The sequence below is a fragment of the Somniosus microcephalus genome, chromosome 1, assembly GCF_052327205.1.
Source record: "Somniosus microcephalus isolate GS21.2 chromosome 1, FLI_Smic_1.0, whole genome shotgun sequence".
NCBI classification, from domain to species: Eukaryota; Metazoa; Chordata; class Chondrichthyes; order Squaliformes; family Somniosidae; genus Somniosus; species Somniosus microcephalus.
In genome coordinates this window covers 391988859-392005175 of record NC_140987.1, presented here as the reverse complement: position 1 = coordinate 392005175, position 16317 = coordinate 391988859, and the positions used below count along the sequence as shown (strand labels likewise).

The following is a 16317-nucleotide window of genomic DNA, read 5'->3' as shown; positions in this document are numbered from 1 at the left end:
TCAGTTTTGGTGGTTTTTATTGGAAGAAAACGTGCAATTCCAAAGGATCATGACAGCAATAGCCCTATTGGAAGTTAAGGAAAGAATGAACATGTATAGATCAATTTGCAGACTGAAACGGAGATCACACAATTTGATGAGGCAGATGAAAGTGTCGGGAAGGCTGCTCAAGTTTGAGCTTCAATTACAGAAATCTTCATTTTGCTGTTGGACAGCCCTTTCCTCTGTCTCCAGTAGGTAAGTATCTATGAATGAAAACAGCTCACTGGATGTGACAGGTTGAATATAACGTTCCCTGTCTGTGCCATATTTGTCAATCAGGACAACGTTAAAGTGCATACCGTATAAATAATAGACTTGTCTGCAAAAAGAACCAGAAAAGAAGCAGAGGTTATTGAGGCTGCAAAACAACTTTCATCATTTATAAGTGCAGAGTACTAGTGTTGTTCATGCAAAGAGAACCACTTGATGGCGACTAATATGATAATTGACATATTCTGTAAAATGCAAAAAAAGGGTAAATTTTCCATATCCACATTCATTTTTCCTTTCCAAAACTCCAGGGGCATCCCTGCCTCCTGTTTGGGCATTGTGCCTCAACAATAGGTGCAATTGCACGTGCAACTGCAAGGCTCTCAGGCCTGCAGTTGAGTATTAGGCAACAAGTGGCTCAAAACATCCCGGTGTGGTTAGAAATGCCGATCCTACCTTTCCTTGGATCCTTCAGACTGCATTTGGGACTCGAGCTGGCCATCCAGGAAGCATTAGGTTTCAATGGGTGCCTCTGTGGTGGGGCGCCCAGCAAGCAGGTTGCCAGAAAAATGAGTTGGGAATCTAGGAATTCCCCTCGTGCCTCATTTACATCTCTGCAATGGGCCTGCCCTACTATAGGCACTGGTCCAGGTCCATTCCCTACAACCTCACCCACCCCACCCCTCCAAACAGAAGCCCCAGAAAGTCGTAGAAATCTGTGTTTAACCTGGTAGGCTTCAGTGAAGTCATTGCCTGATGAAGATTTAACTGCTTAAACTCCAATATCTCCATTCTACTATAGGGGTGCCTCCAATGGCAAGAGTGCCTGTAATATAAATGATCTGACAATCTTTCCATTGGGCAGGATGAAACCATCCTACAATGGAGGTTTTGCTCCTTGTGCCAACCAAAATATCAACAGCTTGTGCCAACAGTATCTGCTGTCAGAGCAGTTATTTCAGGTCTGGCTCCAGGTGCCCACCTGTACTTCTTCAGTGTACTTCTTCAACAAAATCTAATGCAAAATATCTACTAGCAACCTGCCTCTAACTATTTATTGTAAATCATGGAGTATGATGACAAGGAGTGACCACAATTGACCAGTAGGTGTTTCTTAGGCCTAGAATTTCAGTATAGCCAGTTTTGGGGCGCTAACGTTAGCGCCCGCCCCAAAGTTGCGCCCCCTTGCCGGAAATTCAGTGGCTTCGCCCTAAGAGGTTGGTGGAGCGCTAAAAGAGGCGTTCCACTACTATCTTTAGGCGCTAAGCCGGCGGTGCAGAGGGATAGCGCCGAGGCGGGGCGCAGCGCGGGTGCGGTCATTTTTTGATTGACAGCAGACCCCGTGGCGCCGACCAGCCCTTAAAGGGGGAAGGGACGATTTGGTCTGCTGCCACGCCCTGCACACTGCAGCTTTGCAAATAGGCCTCAACACTGCTGCTCAGCCCCAGGGAGTCATGGCAACGCCAGAGAAGGCCCGTGAGCGTGCCCTGCGCTTCTCAGAGGGTGATCTGGAAATAATGGTGACAGCTCTGGAGAAGAGGCGCAGGATCTTGTTCCCAGAGACTGGGAGGAATCCGAACCACCAAGAATACACCAGAGCCTGGAAGCAGATCGCCAACAGGGTGACGTTCACCGGCGATGCCCCCAGGACCCACAAACAATGTCGGAAAAAATACAACGACCTGACCAGGATTGTCAGGGTGAGTACCCTTTCCAGTCTCCTCCTCATTCTTGCATGTACACCTGACATGATGGGCAAAGGGAGCTGAAAGTCCTAATGGCCAGCCCTCAGCCAGCAGCTTTGGGACAGTCATGAGCATCAATTGCCCATTCTGCACTCTACACTCTGGCCAAGCTATTCCATCATGGGAGGCAGTGCACACTACATCAGGGCTACACTCTGGTCAAGCTATTCCACCATGGGAGGCAGTGCACAGTACATCAGGGCTACACTCTGGCCAAGCTATTCCACCATGGGAGGCAGTGCACACTACATCAGGGCTACACTCTGGCCAAGCTATTCCACCATGGGAGGCAGTGCACACTACATCAGGGCTACACTCTGGCCAAGCTATTCCACCATGGGAGGCAGTGCACACTACATCAGGGCTACACTCCGTACTTACAGCCCGTCCTTTCTCTTGCAGGCTAAAGTTGCCTATAATCACCAGGCCCGTGCCAGGACCAGGGGAGGCCGCGCCAAGCTGCAGAAGCTCACTCGCCTGGAGGAGCGCGTGTGTGGGCTCATGGGAGCCCGGCTGGTCGTGCCCACAGCGTGCGGAGTAGCCGACCCTCCACTGCCCAGCAATGGTAAGGACCTCGCCTTTTGGCCCTCTCGCGTCGCACTTGCGCATCCGAGCTACCTCCTTTGCCACTGTCCCACCAATGTGCTGAATACCACCAGTCCTAACTCCCTCGCTGACGCCGTCTCCTCACTCTGAAGCTACTCTTGTGCATTCCTGCTTTCAGCTGGTGACGACCAGGACCCTGAAGCTGCCAGTGACAGCCCCTCCGAGCAGGAGGAGCAGGAGGAGGAGGAGCAAGAGCAAGCCGGACCATCAGGGGAACACTCAGGTCCCGCAGGAGAGGACGAAATGATTGACACGTCCTCACTGGACGAGTGCCTGGACCAACTGTCGCAGGGGAATGCAGCTTCTGGGACCAGTGGCGTCCAGCCACCCAGGAGCCGTGCGCGTGGGCCGTGGCCTTCTCCCCAAAGGGGGGAAGGATCAGAGGGGAGTGCAGTTGATCGGGACACTCGCCGCCACCAACGTGGCAAGGTTCCCCTAGTTCGGTCCCCTGCTGCCCAGCGGGAGAGTCGCGACTCCAGTCCGGACACCTTCACCTCGGAGGAGGCGCGGAAGCTGGACAAGATGGCCGAGGATTCGGACCGGCGCCACACGGAGCTCATGAGCGTGGTGGGGCGCATGCCTGAGGCCATCGAGTCGCTGGCGACCAGTGTGCGCGAGTTCGGGGCATCAACTGCCGCGAGTGGCCGCATGCTCACTGATGCCGTCAAGACCCTGGCGGGTGTGATGCGGGCGCACACCAGGACAACAGGGGCACTCACTGCTGCCACACGCGCTGTCTCAGGCAGGCATCGCCAGGGCAGCCGCCGCGTTGGAGCATCCCAGCGAGCCGCCCCTCGGCTGATTGTTGCGGATCCTGCAGTGCGGGCCCGGCCGAGTGCCAGCGCGCCACAGCACCAGCCAGCGCATCCCAGATGCCAGCTTGCCCACATTGCACCATCCGTCGCCACCACTCCCCCACTGGGGCGTCAAGGGCAAGCGGCTGGAGCTGATGTTGGCCAGGCTCAGGTGCGCCACTCAGCAGACGGCCCCTCGAGGCCCAAAGGCCGTGTAGGCCGCCCCCCAGCGGCATCTGGCGGAAGGACATCTGAGCCTCAGGCGCCTTCCCCCAGCCTCGCAGCAGCCACTGGGCAGAGCTTGCGAAGGAGCAGCAGGCCGGGCAGGGGAGGCAAAAGGCTGGACAAGGTCTCGCCCTCGCGGGCCACTCAGTAGAGGGTGTGGCCAGCTTTCGTTTTATATGGCGGTGGCCATCTTTCTTTTGCCCATGGTTGTTTGGTTCGTGGGCTTATTTTTTGTGTTAAGGCCGAGGTTGAGGCCAGGTTTGTACAAATGTGGAGTTACTCCTCCCCAGTTTGTAGGAGTGAGTCGTTTGTTGGGCTTTTTGTGGGGCCCGTTGATTGTTTTTGGGGATTCATGTGGGAAGGGGTTTTCATTTTTGTGTAATAAATAATTATCTTTATTCATACAGTCTCCATGGTTGTTCTTGTTAGTGTTTGGTGGCTTCGCCGGCTGAGGGCTTGCGGAGCGGCTGCATTCATCTTCCCTCATGGCCACAATGCATTCCCTGACAGGGGGCATAGAAGTAACGTGTAATAAGGTGGCGTCGCGCGGCCCTTGGCCCTGGTCGCTCCCTCCTGGGAACGTACTCCTGCTCCTCCTCCTCCTGCTCCTCCTGCTCCTCCTCCTGAGGTGCTGCTCCAATGTCAGGTGGCAGTGCCTGAGTCCTGCGGATAGCCAGGTTGTGTAGCATGCAGCAAACTACCACAAATTGGGAGATCCGGTCCGGCGAATACTGCAGTGCTCCTCCGGAGCGATCAAGGCAGCGGAACCGCTGCTTGAGGACCCCAATAGTTTGCTCGATGATGTTGCAGGTGGTTTGATGGCTCTCGTTGTAGGCCTCTTCAGCAGCGGTCCTGGGCGCGCGGAGCGGGGTCATGAGCCAGGTACACAAAGGATAGCCTTTGTCCCCGAGTAGCCATCCTCTTGGGGGAGGCTGTGCCTCGAACATGTCATGCACAGTACTCTGCCGCAGGATAAACGCATCGTGGCTGCTGCCTGGGAAGCTGGCATTGACAGCCATGATGCGCTGCTTGTGGTCACACACCAGCTGCACATTCAGAGAATGGTAGCCCTTCCTGTTGCGATACTGCTCGCCATGCTCCAGAGGGGCCCGCAAAGCCACATGCGTACAGTCAATGGCGCCCTGCACCAAGGGGAAGTCCCCGAGTCTTGCAAATCCCAAGGCGCGCTGATGCTGGCTCTGCAGGGCCATGGGGAAGGAGATGAATTGGCTTCTCCTTCTGAACAGTGCTTCGGTCACCTGGCGGATGCAGCGATGCGCGCCGTACTGGGAGATGTTTGCTATGTCCCCAGCAGCGGATTGGAAGGAGCCGGTGGCATAGAAGTTCAATGCCACCGTCACCTTCACTTCCACCGACAGAGACGTTCTGCACCTGAGCTTTGGACGCAGATCTCTGCGAAGCAGGTGGCAGATCTCTGCAACCACCTCCTTTCGGAATCGGAGCCTTCTAACACATCGCACGTCACTCATGTTGAGGTAGGAGCGCTGCTGGCGGTATAGCCTGACTGGGTAAGGCCTACGTGGCCGACGCCTGTAGCCCCCTCTGCCTCTAGCCAGGGCTGCCCCTCTCACAATGCGTCTGCGAGCCCTACGGACATGGCGCTGCAGCTCTGCGTTGGCACCCCATGCAACCCCCATCAAATCCTGGCAAACAGTCAAATTTCCAAAAGGCCACTTGCAGCGCTCTGGCCTGAGTCCAAAAATACCTGAGCTGTTGCTGCTTGAAGCCAGTTAGCTATCCTCCTTGTTGTGTGTCCAGAAATGCGTTGCACAAGAGTGTTTGCTGCAAAATGGCTGGGCTTTATACTGGAGGGTACGTCCCCTTTAATTTGCGCCCCCCGGGGCCCGCGCTGGTTGTGTTGCGTTCCTTTTTCCAAACGCTCCGGCCGCCAGCCGCACAATGGGGCGGTCCGACTGAAGTTTGGAATCGGGGCGGCCAAAGGGCGTTGCACGAGGATGTGACGTCATTTTCTGCGCGCGCATCCGGGCGGGCGCAAAACTTTGCGCCGGCGCTAACGGCCAACTTAATTTGGGGCGAGGCGCAAACTGCGCTGCGCCCGGGCGCTACACGCATAGCGCCCGAAATTCACTTCTCTTAAGGCGCTAACTGCTGGCGCAAGCAACTGAAAATCCAGCCCTTAGTGTTTAGGATTGTGTGAAAAGTTAGTAACCATTCAACTTTAAAAGCTTTACCGATGAGTTCCCCATTGATTTTCCTTATTCAATCAAATGGATCGCATTTAGAAAGAGGATTCACTTTAAGTAAGTAGAGCAGTTCTCTTGCATCATTCAGCTCAGCTTCGAAGCTATCTGAACCAACTTCATTTTATAATAGATCTATCAAAAATTCAGTCTGCATTTAAAAGTCAGTGTAAATGCAGCATCAATCTCTTACCTGAGTTGATCAACAATGTCTAAAGAAAGCTGCTGCTCCTTTATACGTCCTATTGCTCTTGGTGGATTTCCAACCAATTCTATTATTGTTATTTGCCTCAGTTCCAGACCACAGGCAGATTCCTGAACAAGGTCAGAAACAACATGCTTCAGCAAGAGAGATTAGTTACTAATAGTGTTTACTTAAAAAAAACTTTCAACTCTATCCCTGGAAAATATCCAGTATAGTTAACTATTATCTTCTAATGATTGTATAAAATAGGAAGATTAGGATTCAAAAAATCATAGAGATGTCCATTGTATTCATTAATCTGTGACATGATCATTTTCAGTCTCTAAAATTATCTACATTGATAAAAATACCAGGAATGGTAATTTGCCATGCTGCTCCCCACCCTGTCACTTGGATTTGCCTATTCCCCAAGTCTAGAATCCTCCCAGCCCCTCTCCGACTCAGAACACCTTCCCACCCACTCATCAGCTCATTCCTTCTGAGGGAAATCCTTCCTTAATAACCTTTGCAGACTCCCTACCTGTCATGGTAGCTCTTACTTTGCTAGCTAGAGTCATCCACTTGCAATGTAGCTGGGAAGTTGGGAATTTCTGTCCTTAAGATTCTTGCCTGAGTAGGTAGTACAACAGGAGCAGAATTCTCCATAACTGCTAGGAGACAGTGATAATGTCTGGTGAGGATTGGCAGCCTAGTGTCTCTACCCATCCCCTCCCACAACTCCCCTTCCTAATCTTCTTACCCCATGACTCTGCCTCCGATTCCCCCTTCCACTGCGCAACTCCTCCCATCTCCTGTGCCTGCCTCTGATCTCTAATGCCTGCTTTACCCATGTGACTCTGTACCTGGAGAGGGTCCAAGAGCAGAATGAAACCTGGGCACTGACAACTGGGTGGATCCAGCACAGAGACACTTGGCACAGGAACTGATCAACTATCTTGACTTCCCAAACCCCATCCATTTATTAAAAGAAAAATAATCCTGGATCTTTTGAGACAAATTTAAAGAATAGGGATCACTGAACTTACTCTATAATGAATTTCAGTTCCTCCATCAGTTTTCATGCAGTGGAAGGGCCACACTATTTGCTCTTCCTCCACTCAGCAGTCTGTGAGAAACTTTTATTTTATAAGAAGGTTTTGACTGTTTGAAAAAGAAATATGACTGACTTTGAACTTGTGGCTCAGGTGGTATCTATACTACTAATTGGAAAGTTAATTCACCAAATCTCTATTTCAACATTTCTGTGTGCTGACTTGTATCACTATAATAGGTATAGTGTTTAACTGTACTACACTTTACTACAAATAATACCTCACTACGAGTTGATTTGAAAAGCTCAGCTTAGAGCATTCATTTATTTGATGTTATCAGTCCATTTTCAAACAAGGTGGGGGGGAAGGACAGGAGGAGGCTGGAGCAAGCTTTTGTAAAAGGCCGTTGACTTCCTGTCTACTGTAACACATTTTTCAAAGGGTTCTCTTCTTCATGAAAAGTTGTTCGGCAAATTGCTGGTTTGAGAAGAGTCAAACTTTTTGATCATAATGATGAATGGATACAACAATCCATTTTAAATCCTAGTGAGACACAAATTCATGTATATGCAACATAAAATTATCATTTGACTGTTTCCAGATGCTACCTCCCCTGCAAGGAATAGACAGAAATATAATGAGAGGGTTTTACCCCTGCTTATCAGTATTGATTTTCAGATCCCATTTACTGACCTGTAGCATGCTTATTTGCAGCCTATAATACATATCAGACGCACTTGGAGAGGATATGATGAGAAGACGCTGCATTTCATAAAACTGGTCCAAGAGAGCAGCCACTGAATTCACATCAACATTAATCTGAATTGCTGCAATTATATAAAACAAAATGTTACCATCCAGGTCACACACATGACATATGTTTATTCAGTTTTCAGAAAATCTGCTAAGTAGACTGCATGCAGAGAGGGAGCCAAGGAGGGTGGGTGCATGGCGGACAAAGTACTCTCTATCTAATGCCCAGTTATGTTACACAGAAGCTATGCATTGATACCATTTGTGCTGAATTTACCTAGTTTACACTGCTGGGAAGATTTAGCAACAACGGAACAATTACACACATACAAGATTTCTTCACGTGCTGTTCCCCCAAAGTCATGATGTTACCCATCCATAGTTACTACAAATTTGCATTTTCACTGATTCCAGCCAAAACCTTCCCTGAAGTCATCAATGGCAACAGAGAAAGCAAAACCTGCCCATGCCCAGAATCAAAATTGCAGTTCAAGTGCAGCATAACTAAGACCGCCTATTTCTACCTCCGTTAAATCGCTCGTCTCCGCCCTTGCCTCAGCTCATCCACTGCTGAAACCCTCATCCATGCCTTTGTTACCTCTAGACTTGACTATTCCAATGTACTCCTGGCTGGCCTCCCACATTCTACCCTATGTAAACTTGAGGTGATCTAAAACTCGGCTGCCCATGTCCTAAATCGCACCAAGTCCCATTCAGCCATCACCCCTGTGATAGCTGACCTACATTGGCTCCTGGTTAAGCAATGCCTCGATTTCAAAATTCTCATCCTTGTTTTCAAATCCTTCCATGGCCTTGCCCCTCCCTATCTCTGTAATCTCCTTTAGCCCCCACCACCCTCCACCCCCCCCACCCCGCCCAAGATGTCTGCGCTCCTCTAATTCTGCCCTCTTGAATATCTCTGATTATAATCGCTCAACCATTGGTGCCTTCTGTTGCCTAGGCCCTAAGCTCTGGAATTCCCTGCCTAAACCTCTCTGACTCGCTACCTCTCTTTCCTCCTTTAAGACGCTCCTTAAAACCTACCTCTTTGACCAAGCTTTTGGTCACTTGCCCTAATTTCTCCTTCTGTGGCTCGGTGTCAAATTTTTTGTCTTTTAATACTCCTGTGCAGCACCTTGGGATGTTTTACTACGTTAAAGGTGCTATATAAATACAAGTTGTTGTTGTTGGAGGAAGCCCTGTGAGGTTAAAGAGATAAGAGGTGACATGAAAATGACAATAAAAAGTGTCATTGAATAAAACTGTGACAACAAATAGAAATTGACCAAGAGAAAGTGAATCTCTAAAACATGACTGGGAAACATGCAGTACAATGAGGACAGGGGCCGATCTCAGCTTAACCATGGCAAGCAGATACCAACGGGAGGCCAGGCTCTTCCCCAGGGGGAGAGAGAGAAAGCTGGTGGAACAGTTATCTCCTGACCACTATAGCACCTAGTTCAGATCTGCACTGCTAGACATTCTGGATCAGATCGCTGGCTGCCCTCTCAGCTGCAGCTGACACCTGGAATGAGGCCAGGGAAGAACAATAGTGGAATGTATCCCAACCTTTTTAAAATGTGACTGCAGGAGGAGATTTTTGGTCTGGGAAGAAGTGTTGCAGTCTAAAGAAAGAGACCACGTGGGGGATTTTCAACTGCCTTCCACCTGTTTCTCACCTGAAAAATGGATGGTCGGCAAGGAAAATCTGGTGGAGACCTTGGACACCCATTTCCCACATGATTCAATTTTCAGGTAGCTTTTAAATGTGTGCCCAGCACTTCTGCCCAAAACAGGTGGGAGGCTGTTTAAAAGAATGGCACTGGACTCTGTCTCTAGCCCTGCCATCTGCTGCATGTTTTCAGAGAGGCTTTGTATTGCTTTTCTATGAGTCTGATGCTCTGCTAGTATTCTTCTTTTCATAGCAGGGCCCCGGAGATCGTTGTCCAAATGCTCTTCAGCCCAAGGCTGATGTTCCCTTAGCCTCCACTCAGGAACCTCCTTCTCTACAACAACTACCTCTTCCTCTGGCTTCCTTGTGTGTCGTGCAGCACCCAGTGCCCACTCCTCATCTAAGTTATCTATAGCCCCACGCCCACCACCACAAGTCACTCTATCTAGGCTGGTGAGTTCGAGTGAGAGGGGGAAATGATGGTATGGGCAAATTTCTGTTGGCTGTTCATGCTGTTGAGCGTCCTGGCATTGGGTCAGTTTCTCTCTTTAGCCATTTGTGTGGAACTTTATCAAAAGCCTCTTGGAAGTCGAGGGGCTGTAGTTGCCTGTGTCTGTTTTGTCTGGGCCTATTAGGAACTGGATTGATACTACACAGAATTGTGTTATTTAAGATACTCAAATCTGGCAGAGAAAAAGAAGAAACTTTCATTCTTTCAGCCTGGGATTCTTTCAAACCGAGGTTTCATAAGTGAACAGCCAGGACTCCGCCCAGGCCCCAACAGTCCATCTGCCTTTAAATAAAGCAGCATTGTTTACAGCTATTTTATTGTTGCTAATTTCACTGATGGTTAATGAAACTGCATAGAGTTGGGCTAAATGAAGAATAATACTTGTATTTATATAGCCCCTTATCAGGTCAAAGCATCTCAAAGCTCTTCACATTCAGTGAATAATTTTTTGAAGTGCAGTGAATTTTATTATGTAGAATATGCCTTTAAAAATTTACAAGAATGTTATATGGTTCTACAAACCTACAGACACTCCTCTTAAAGGAGAAATGCTCAACGGTAAAGAATGTCAAAAAGACTGATTCCAGATAAATATTTGATTTTAATTTTAAAAAGGAAATAAAATTGCCAAAAGTTCACACTGTCGCAATTATATTGCAGGCCCACCGTGATGGTCAGTGTGGTTCTGCTGCAATAGAGTCCCTGTATCAGACTGCTTCTTCACTAAGTCTACTGAAAAACCTCCCATATGGTGACACTTAAGAGTATCAATAAAAGTCTTATGTGGCACCTGAAATGGAAAAAACATGCTCCAGGACCTTGCTAAATTAGGACTTGTTAGTTCAGTATCTGTGTGTGTTATCATGTCTCTAACTGATAGCAGTTATATTATAGAACAGTGAATTGAACTTTAGTATTAGGAACATAAAAATTATGTTTAAAGTGGCTGCTGATTGATGAGCTGTAAACAAAACATAAATTATGTAGATGACGTGTGTGAGCCATGCAGTCACACTTCACTTTATCTCCATTTACAATGCAAGAAGCTACAGCACCATCATAGCGACCTGAGTGCTTATTTCCTGTGGATGGATATGCAGTCTCACATTCCCGATATCAAATTAAATCCACTTACCTACACAAGATGGTGTCACTCCTGACCAGCTTCGATTAAACAGACACACTCTTTTGAAGCTGCCCTGACGTTCGTAGCCTCCCTCACATGTGTAAGTGCAGGTTGCCCCATAGTTATTGCCAGCAGATGTACAAGTGATGTAACCATGGACAGGGGACTTCAGAAGGGGGCATCTTCTGACTGTCAATCATAGAAATAGATAAATATTCAAACTGTAGAAAGTGAGAAACACATTGCAGATGTGTAACAAGCAATTGGTAGAGTTACATAGGAATAAAGGATTGGAAGAGACCATCGCAGTCCATCTGGCCAGTCCCCACATTTTAAAAATAGCAGACTGCACTCTATCTCTTATATCTCTTGAACACTATCCACCTCTACTGCCTCCCCAGGCAGTTGTCCCGTATATTTACCACCCTCTGTTAAATAGTCAGATACAAACTGCCTGTTTATCTGAGCCTGAGTTCATGCCCCTTTGTTATAGACTTTGTGATCATCACAAACACATCGCTAGGGTGCAATTATCTTGAATATCTCAGTAAGATCTCCCATGAGCCTCCTTTTCTCCACAATAAACAATCCAGAAGGTTATTTGTTATAAGATATAGATTATTGTTGGTAGTCTTATGGACAAATTCTTAGCTTTATAACTTTCCTCTGTCTACCATTTTATCAGAAGCATTAACCAATTCATTTTCAACAAGCAGTGGAGGAATGTCATGCAAACAGGTTAAGCATTCATCCACTAAAATCAGCAACAACAATTTCTAGCCTTATATTAATTAAATATACAGTAAGGCTCTCCTATGGCTTAGTGGATAAATACCCTGGCTGGTGTGATACTGAGCCAAGAAGGTCCCATGTTTGATCATCAATCTGTGGTGAGCGACCAAATGCCTGCCAAGGAACCAGTGTGGGTATTACCATTGGCCTAAGTACCCTGGGCTAGGAGTGGTAGAATCAGGGGCATTTCCACTCCAGATTGTTACCCAGCGACCTGTGCTGGGAAGTGCAAATGCATGGGCATCAGGTGAGAGCAGGATTAAACCCAGCTGTGACATCCTGATCGGTCAAAATAGCCTGCCGTCACTCTCTGTGTAAGCCCACACGTGAAGAATAGCCACCTGGGTGAGATACCAGATGGCTGCTGAATGCCTGTACAGCCATAATTCAGCAAGAGTCAGCAGTCAGGAAAGCAGAAGGACAAAAGGCAAACAAAATTGGAGGGAAAAAAACATGCTTCTACAATTTATGATAGTAAAGTTCCTAAATACCAAACAACCTCCTGCTCTGAATTATCTCCAGTGCTTCAGGCTTCTTTTGATCCTATGGAACCCACCTTATGTCAGAGTTTTTCTAAGTTCAGAATCTCACCAAGACTGAAATGCACCGACCTATGGCCCCAATCTCGCCTGCTTCCTAACTTCATCTATCCAGAGAGCAGCTCCTCACTGAAAAACGATGGCTTTACCTTATGGGCAATAGAGGGGCCAGTGAATGAGTCTTCCACCCGCTGCCTTCCGCATCTTGAGGAGCGTCTGGCAAGTTCTCAGCCTACCCTCGGAATTCTGCCCATTACACCAACCAATAGGGCCAGCAGAACCCAAGCCAGCTAAGAACTGACATAGGTTTACACTGGGCCTTCCAAGCCCCTGAAACAGGCCCCTGAGCGAGGTAATTGATCGCAGAGAGGATCAATTACCTTTGATATTTCAGCAAATTACTCCCTTTGGAGCAAACAAAACAATTATCTGTAGACTGCCTTCAGTCCCAGGGCTGCTCAAGTATTTGCCAGAGGATCAGGCCGCTGAATTGAAGAGCCCTTACAGGCGTAGATGGCCCGTTCCAATCATGTAAATGACCCCACCCCCAGGATTTTGGATAGGGGTCTGTGGCCTTCGCTTTGAGCGCTAGGAGTTCCACTCCATTGCATTTGTGCTGGTGGAGTGGGCCCATCAGAATTTCAGCCCCGGCCTTCTCTGACCTGTATTTCCCAATATAATTTCTATCTTATTTTCTCTTGTCTAATGCTTCTGCTTCTCACCTATCTGCTTTTCACTGCTTACACAAAATCTCAGCCACTGATGTCTTTCTCTTTATCGCAAGTTGATATGACTGTACATTTCCAACTTTCTCTAATGTTTGTTTCCCTGATGGCTCATTTGAACTGAACACCTAAGAATGTCACTTTTTATTGTTGGTACCATCATATCATACAGTCCTGAAAGTATTAAAATGAAATAGAAGTAATGTATTGGGTAGGTAACCTACCATGAACTGTGACAGTGAATTTGCAGGAAGCTTTGTTCCTCTCTCTGTCATAGGCCACATAGCGAATAATGTGTTCACCCTTTCCAAATTCAGAACCCGGGGGTGGTCCTTTCAGGACTAACCTGTAAAAGAATGAGAGGGAAGAGAAGAGGTTTATTATCGGTCAGTCAGATCTGAATAACTGACACGTCCCCCCTGAAGAGTTTCGCAAACTTATATGTTCACAGCATCAAAGTCTGAGGTGTATTATCTTGCCAGGTTGCTGGCTTGCTCCCGGAAATCCATGCGCCGGAATTTGCGGTGGGTAATAACGGCGAACTAACAACGTTCGCCATTACTACCCCTTTGAAACTGACCACAATTCCAGGATGTAGCGCATGCACATCTAAACGTGGAGATCCTGAAGTTGCGGTCAGTCATTCACTGCTCCGACACTGGCTGCACTGTGCGAAACCCACTCCAAACTTCAATCAGTGTAATCAAGGAAATCAGTAAAACTGACAAAAACTTGGGCTTTCCCGCAGTAATATTGCTGTCAAATACCCCATTAAACATTAGGCCTTGTTGGATTAGGTGTAACTGGGGTTTTAACAGCGTATTGACTGCCAAACAAACATTATGACCCTGAAAAACTCATTTTAATTTTGTGGCAAGTCAAATTTCTCCATTATGATAAAAATTAAAATTTCTAAGAAACTTCTAAAAGAATTTTTTTTTAAACTTTGTTCATCTTTATTTCAGGTTTATCTTTTCCCCATGTGAGAGCTCCAATCTTTGTTTTGCTCTCTGTAATATTTTTTTTTAAAGTCCGGATAAAAGTAGGTTCTCATTTTCTGGTTTGCTGTCTGTGAGAATTCAGCATTGTGATTGGCTGCTTAGACAGCTTGTTGACATCACAGCAGCTCGCACTAGGGAATCCCCACTATACTGCACTGAAATCACTTACGCGTCGAAAAAGGCAAATTTCTCGCCACAGAGATCACGAGATCTCTATGGGCAGCTTACTTCGGGGCCTGCAATGAACGCCTTTGCTTCGCCACTAACCGTAAATTCCAGACCCATGTATGTAAACAAGGACCCTGCTTAGCAGTATCAAACATGGAAGCAGAAGAATTTAAATTCTGCTGCTGCTATCCTGTTAGGATAAATGTGCTTCCCACTAGGTTACCATGGCATTCAAATCCTGAAGGTCCAATGTTTAATCTGTAGTCTGAACGGAGTTAATTAATAGGAGGGGTGGGGAGGTGAGGGGGAGGGGCAGGGAGTGGGGGTGGGGGGGTAGAGTACAATTGGCCTTAATGCCCCTGGGCTAAAGAGAAGTAACGTGTGCCCAGAATCCCACACCGATTGTTGTTGGAAAGTTCATGTGGGTAGGTATGAATTGAAGATCAGAGTGAGCCCAGCTGTAATGATCCCCATGGTCTAATCATCTGCCAACACTTAACTATCTAGGTTCATTCATGATGAATGATCACTTGAGAGAGACACTGGAGAGGCACTATCTTGCTACCTAGACAAAGAACTGCTTCCAGAGGCAACAGAACCTTATACATGAAGTAATCGTAGAAATAGTGGAAGGAAGGGCGCAATGGAAATAGAAAAAGAAGAGGGAAGGAAGGGATGGAGGAGGAGAAAGGAATGAAGGGAGGGGAATGGAAAGGCAACTATAATGTGTTGTATCTATTATATATTAACATTGGTGAGTAGGTCACAATATTCCATATCAAAATACATTGAAAACTCTTGTTTATGAGAAAACTCATTATAAGTATATGAAAATTTGAATGCAATACCAGTTCTGTCTTTTAGTGCTGCAATGATGGCAGCTTTCAATGTCAGATGTTAGCTGTTAAAACAACAGCTGATAGCATAGTGAGAATTAATACTGAGATGCAGATTGAGACCGCATGCCATTGCAGGTTCTGGCCACCGAGTGTCACTGTCGAACAGTCTAATTCTCAGCCTCCATTGTTTTAGCCAGCAGTCATGTTGGAATTATATATAAATAAAAAGGAGGTAAGTAGTTTGCTTTAAATACAATTTTTTTCCATGTAAAAAATTTATGGGATCATTAAATGCTCTCTCAGACTTACTTTCGCCCAACCCTGCTGGCAGATTTTCCTTCTTGGCTCAATTTTCCCAATAGTTCTCCCTTGCCCCCTTCCCACTTCCCGAAAATGCAAAAAAAAGCACACAATCTTTTTTAATGCCCCTATTTTTTTCCCTGGGTTGCTCACAGCAGTGTCCAGGAGATTACTCTTTAGTTCCTGGAGATTGTAGGACAATACTGGAGGGTTAATAACCCTATGGCAGACACCCAGCGGCGACATGCTCCCCAAGGCTAGACCGTCTGCTTGGCCCACAATCCCTGCATCCCCTGCTACCTCCCTTTGACAATTGTCCCATGTCCCCTTCACCTGTTCCTCCTCACCTGAGGATTATTTCAGTTCCGCCTCACCAAGAAGCATTGAATCCTCTGAACTCCCCCCACGCAGAGCAGCAATTCTGCACTGCACCCGCCCCACACTGACCAGCTTTTTAGGCCTTTCTGCCACCCCCATGATCAGCATTTCATCCCCTGCCCCTTTGCCACTGAGCAGGACAATGGATCGATCCAGACTTCCTCCCCCCTCCCAAGTCTCTCCACTCAGCAGGGTTGCTGGCCCATCGCTCCTCCCTCCCTCACAGAGCATCAAAATGGGCCCTGGGAATCTACTGTTCTCCCATCACTAATCATCCAGCTATCCTCCATCCGCCCCCTCTCCTCTTCCTCTTCTCCCTCCCTTCTCTCCCTCTCCCCTCCCTGTTCCCCAATTCATCTTCCCTCATCCTCCTTCTCGCCCCATTTTCCTCACCTTCCCCTCCCATTCCTTCTCCAATTCCCTCTCCTCCCTT

General features: G+C 47.5%; 1 protein-coding gene across 2 annotated transcripts in view; it reads right to left on the bottom strand.

Moving 5' to 3' along the window:
• Positions 1-16317, bottom strand: part of LOC147125096 (sushi repeat-containing protein SRPX2-like) — a 92693-nt gene continuing 76376 nt past the window's right edge. Inside the window, exons 7-12 of one of the 2 annotated variants that reach the window (XM_085997287.1) lie at positions 13423-13544; positions 11152-11331; positions 7774-7907; positions 6038-6159; positions 980-1078; positions 1-361 (exon numbers count right to left, since the gene is read on the bottom strand). In XM_085997287.1, coding sequence (XP_085853413.1) covers positions 181-361; positions 980-1078; positions 6038-6159; positions 7774-7907; positions 11152-11331; positions 13423-13544 — 838 coding nt within the window. In that variant the 3' untranslated portion in view covers positions 1-180. The remainder of the gene's footprint in view (positions 362-979; positions 1079-6037; positions 6160-7773; positions 7908-11151; positions 11332-13422; positions 13545-16317) is intronic. The other variant, XM_085997278.1, reaches the window with a different exon arrangement.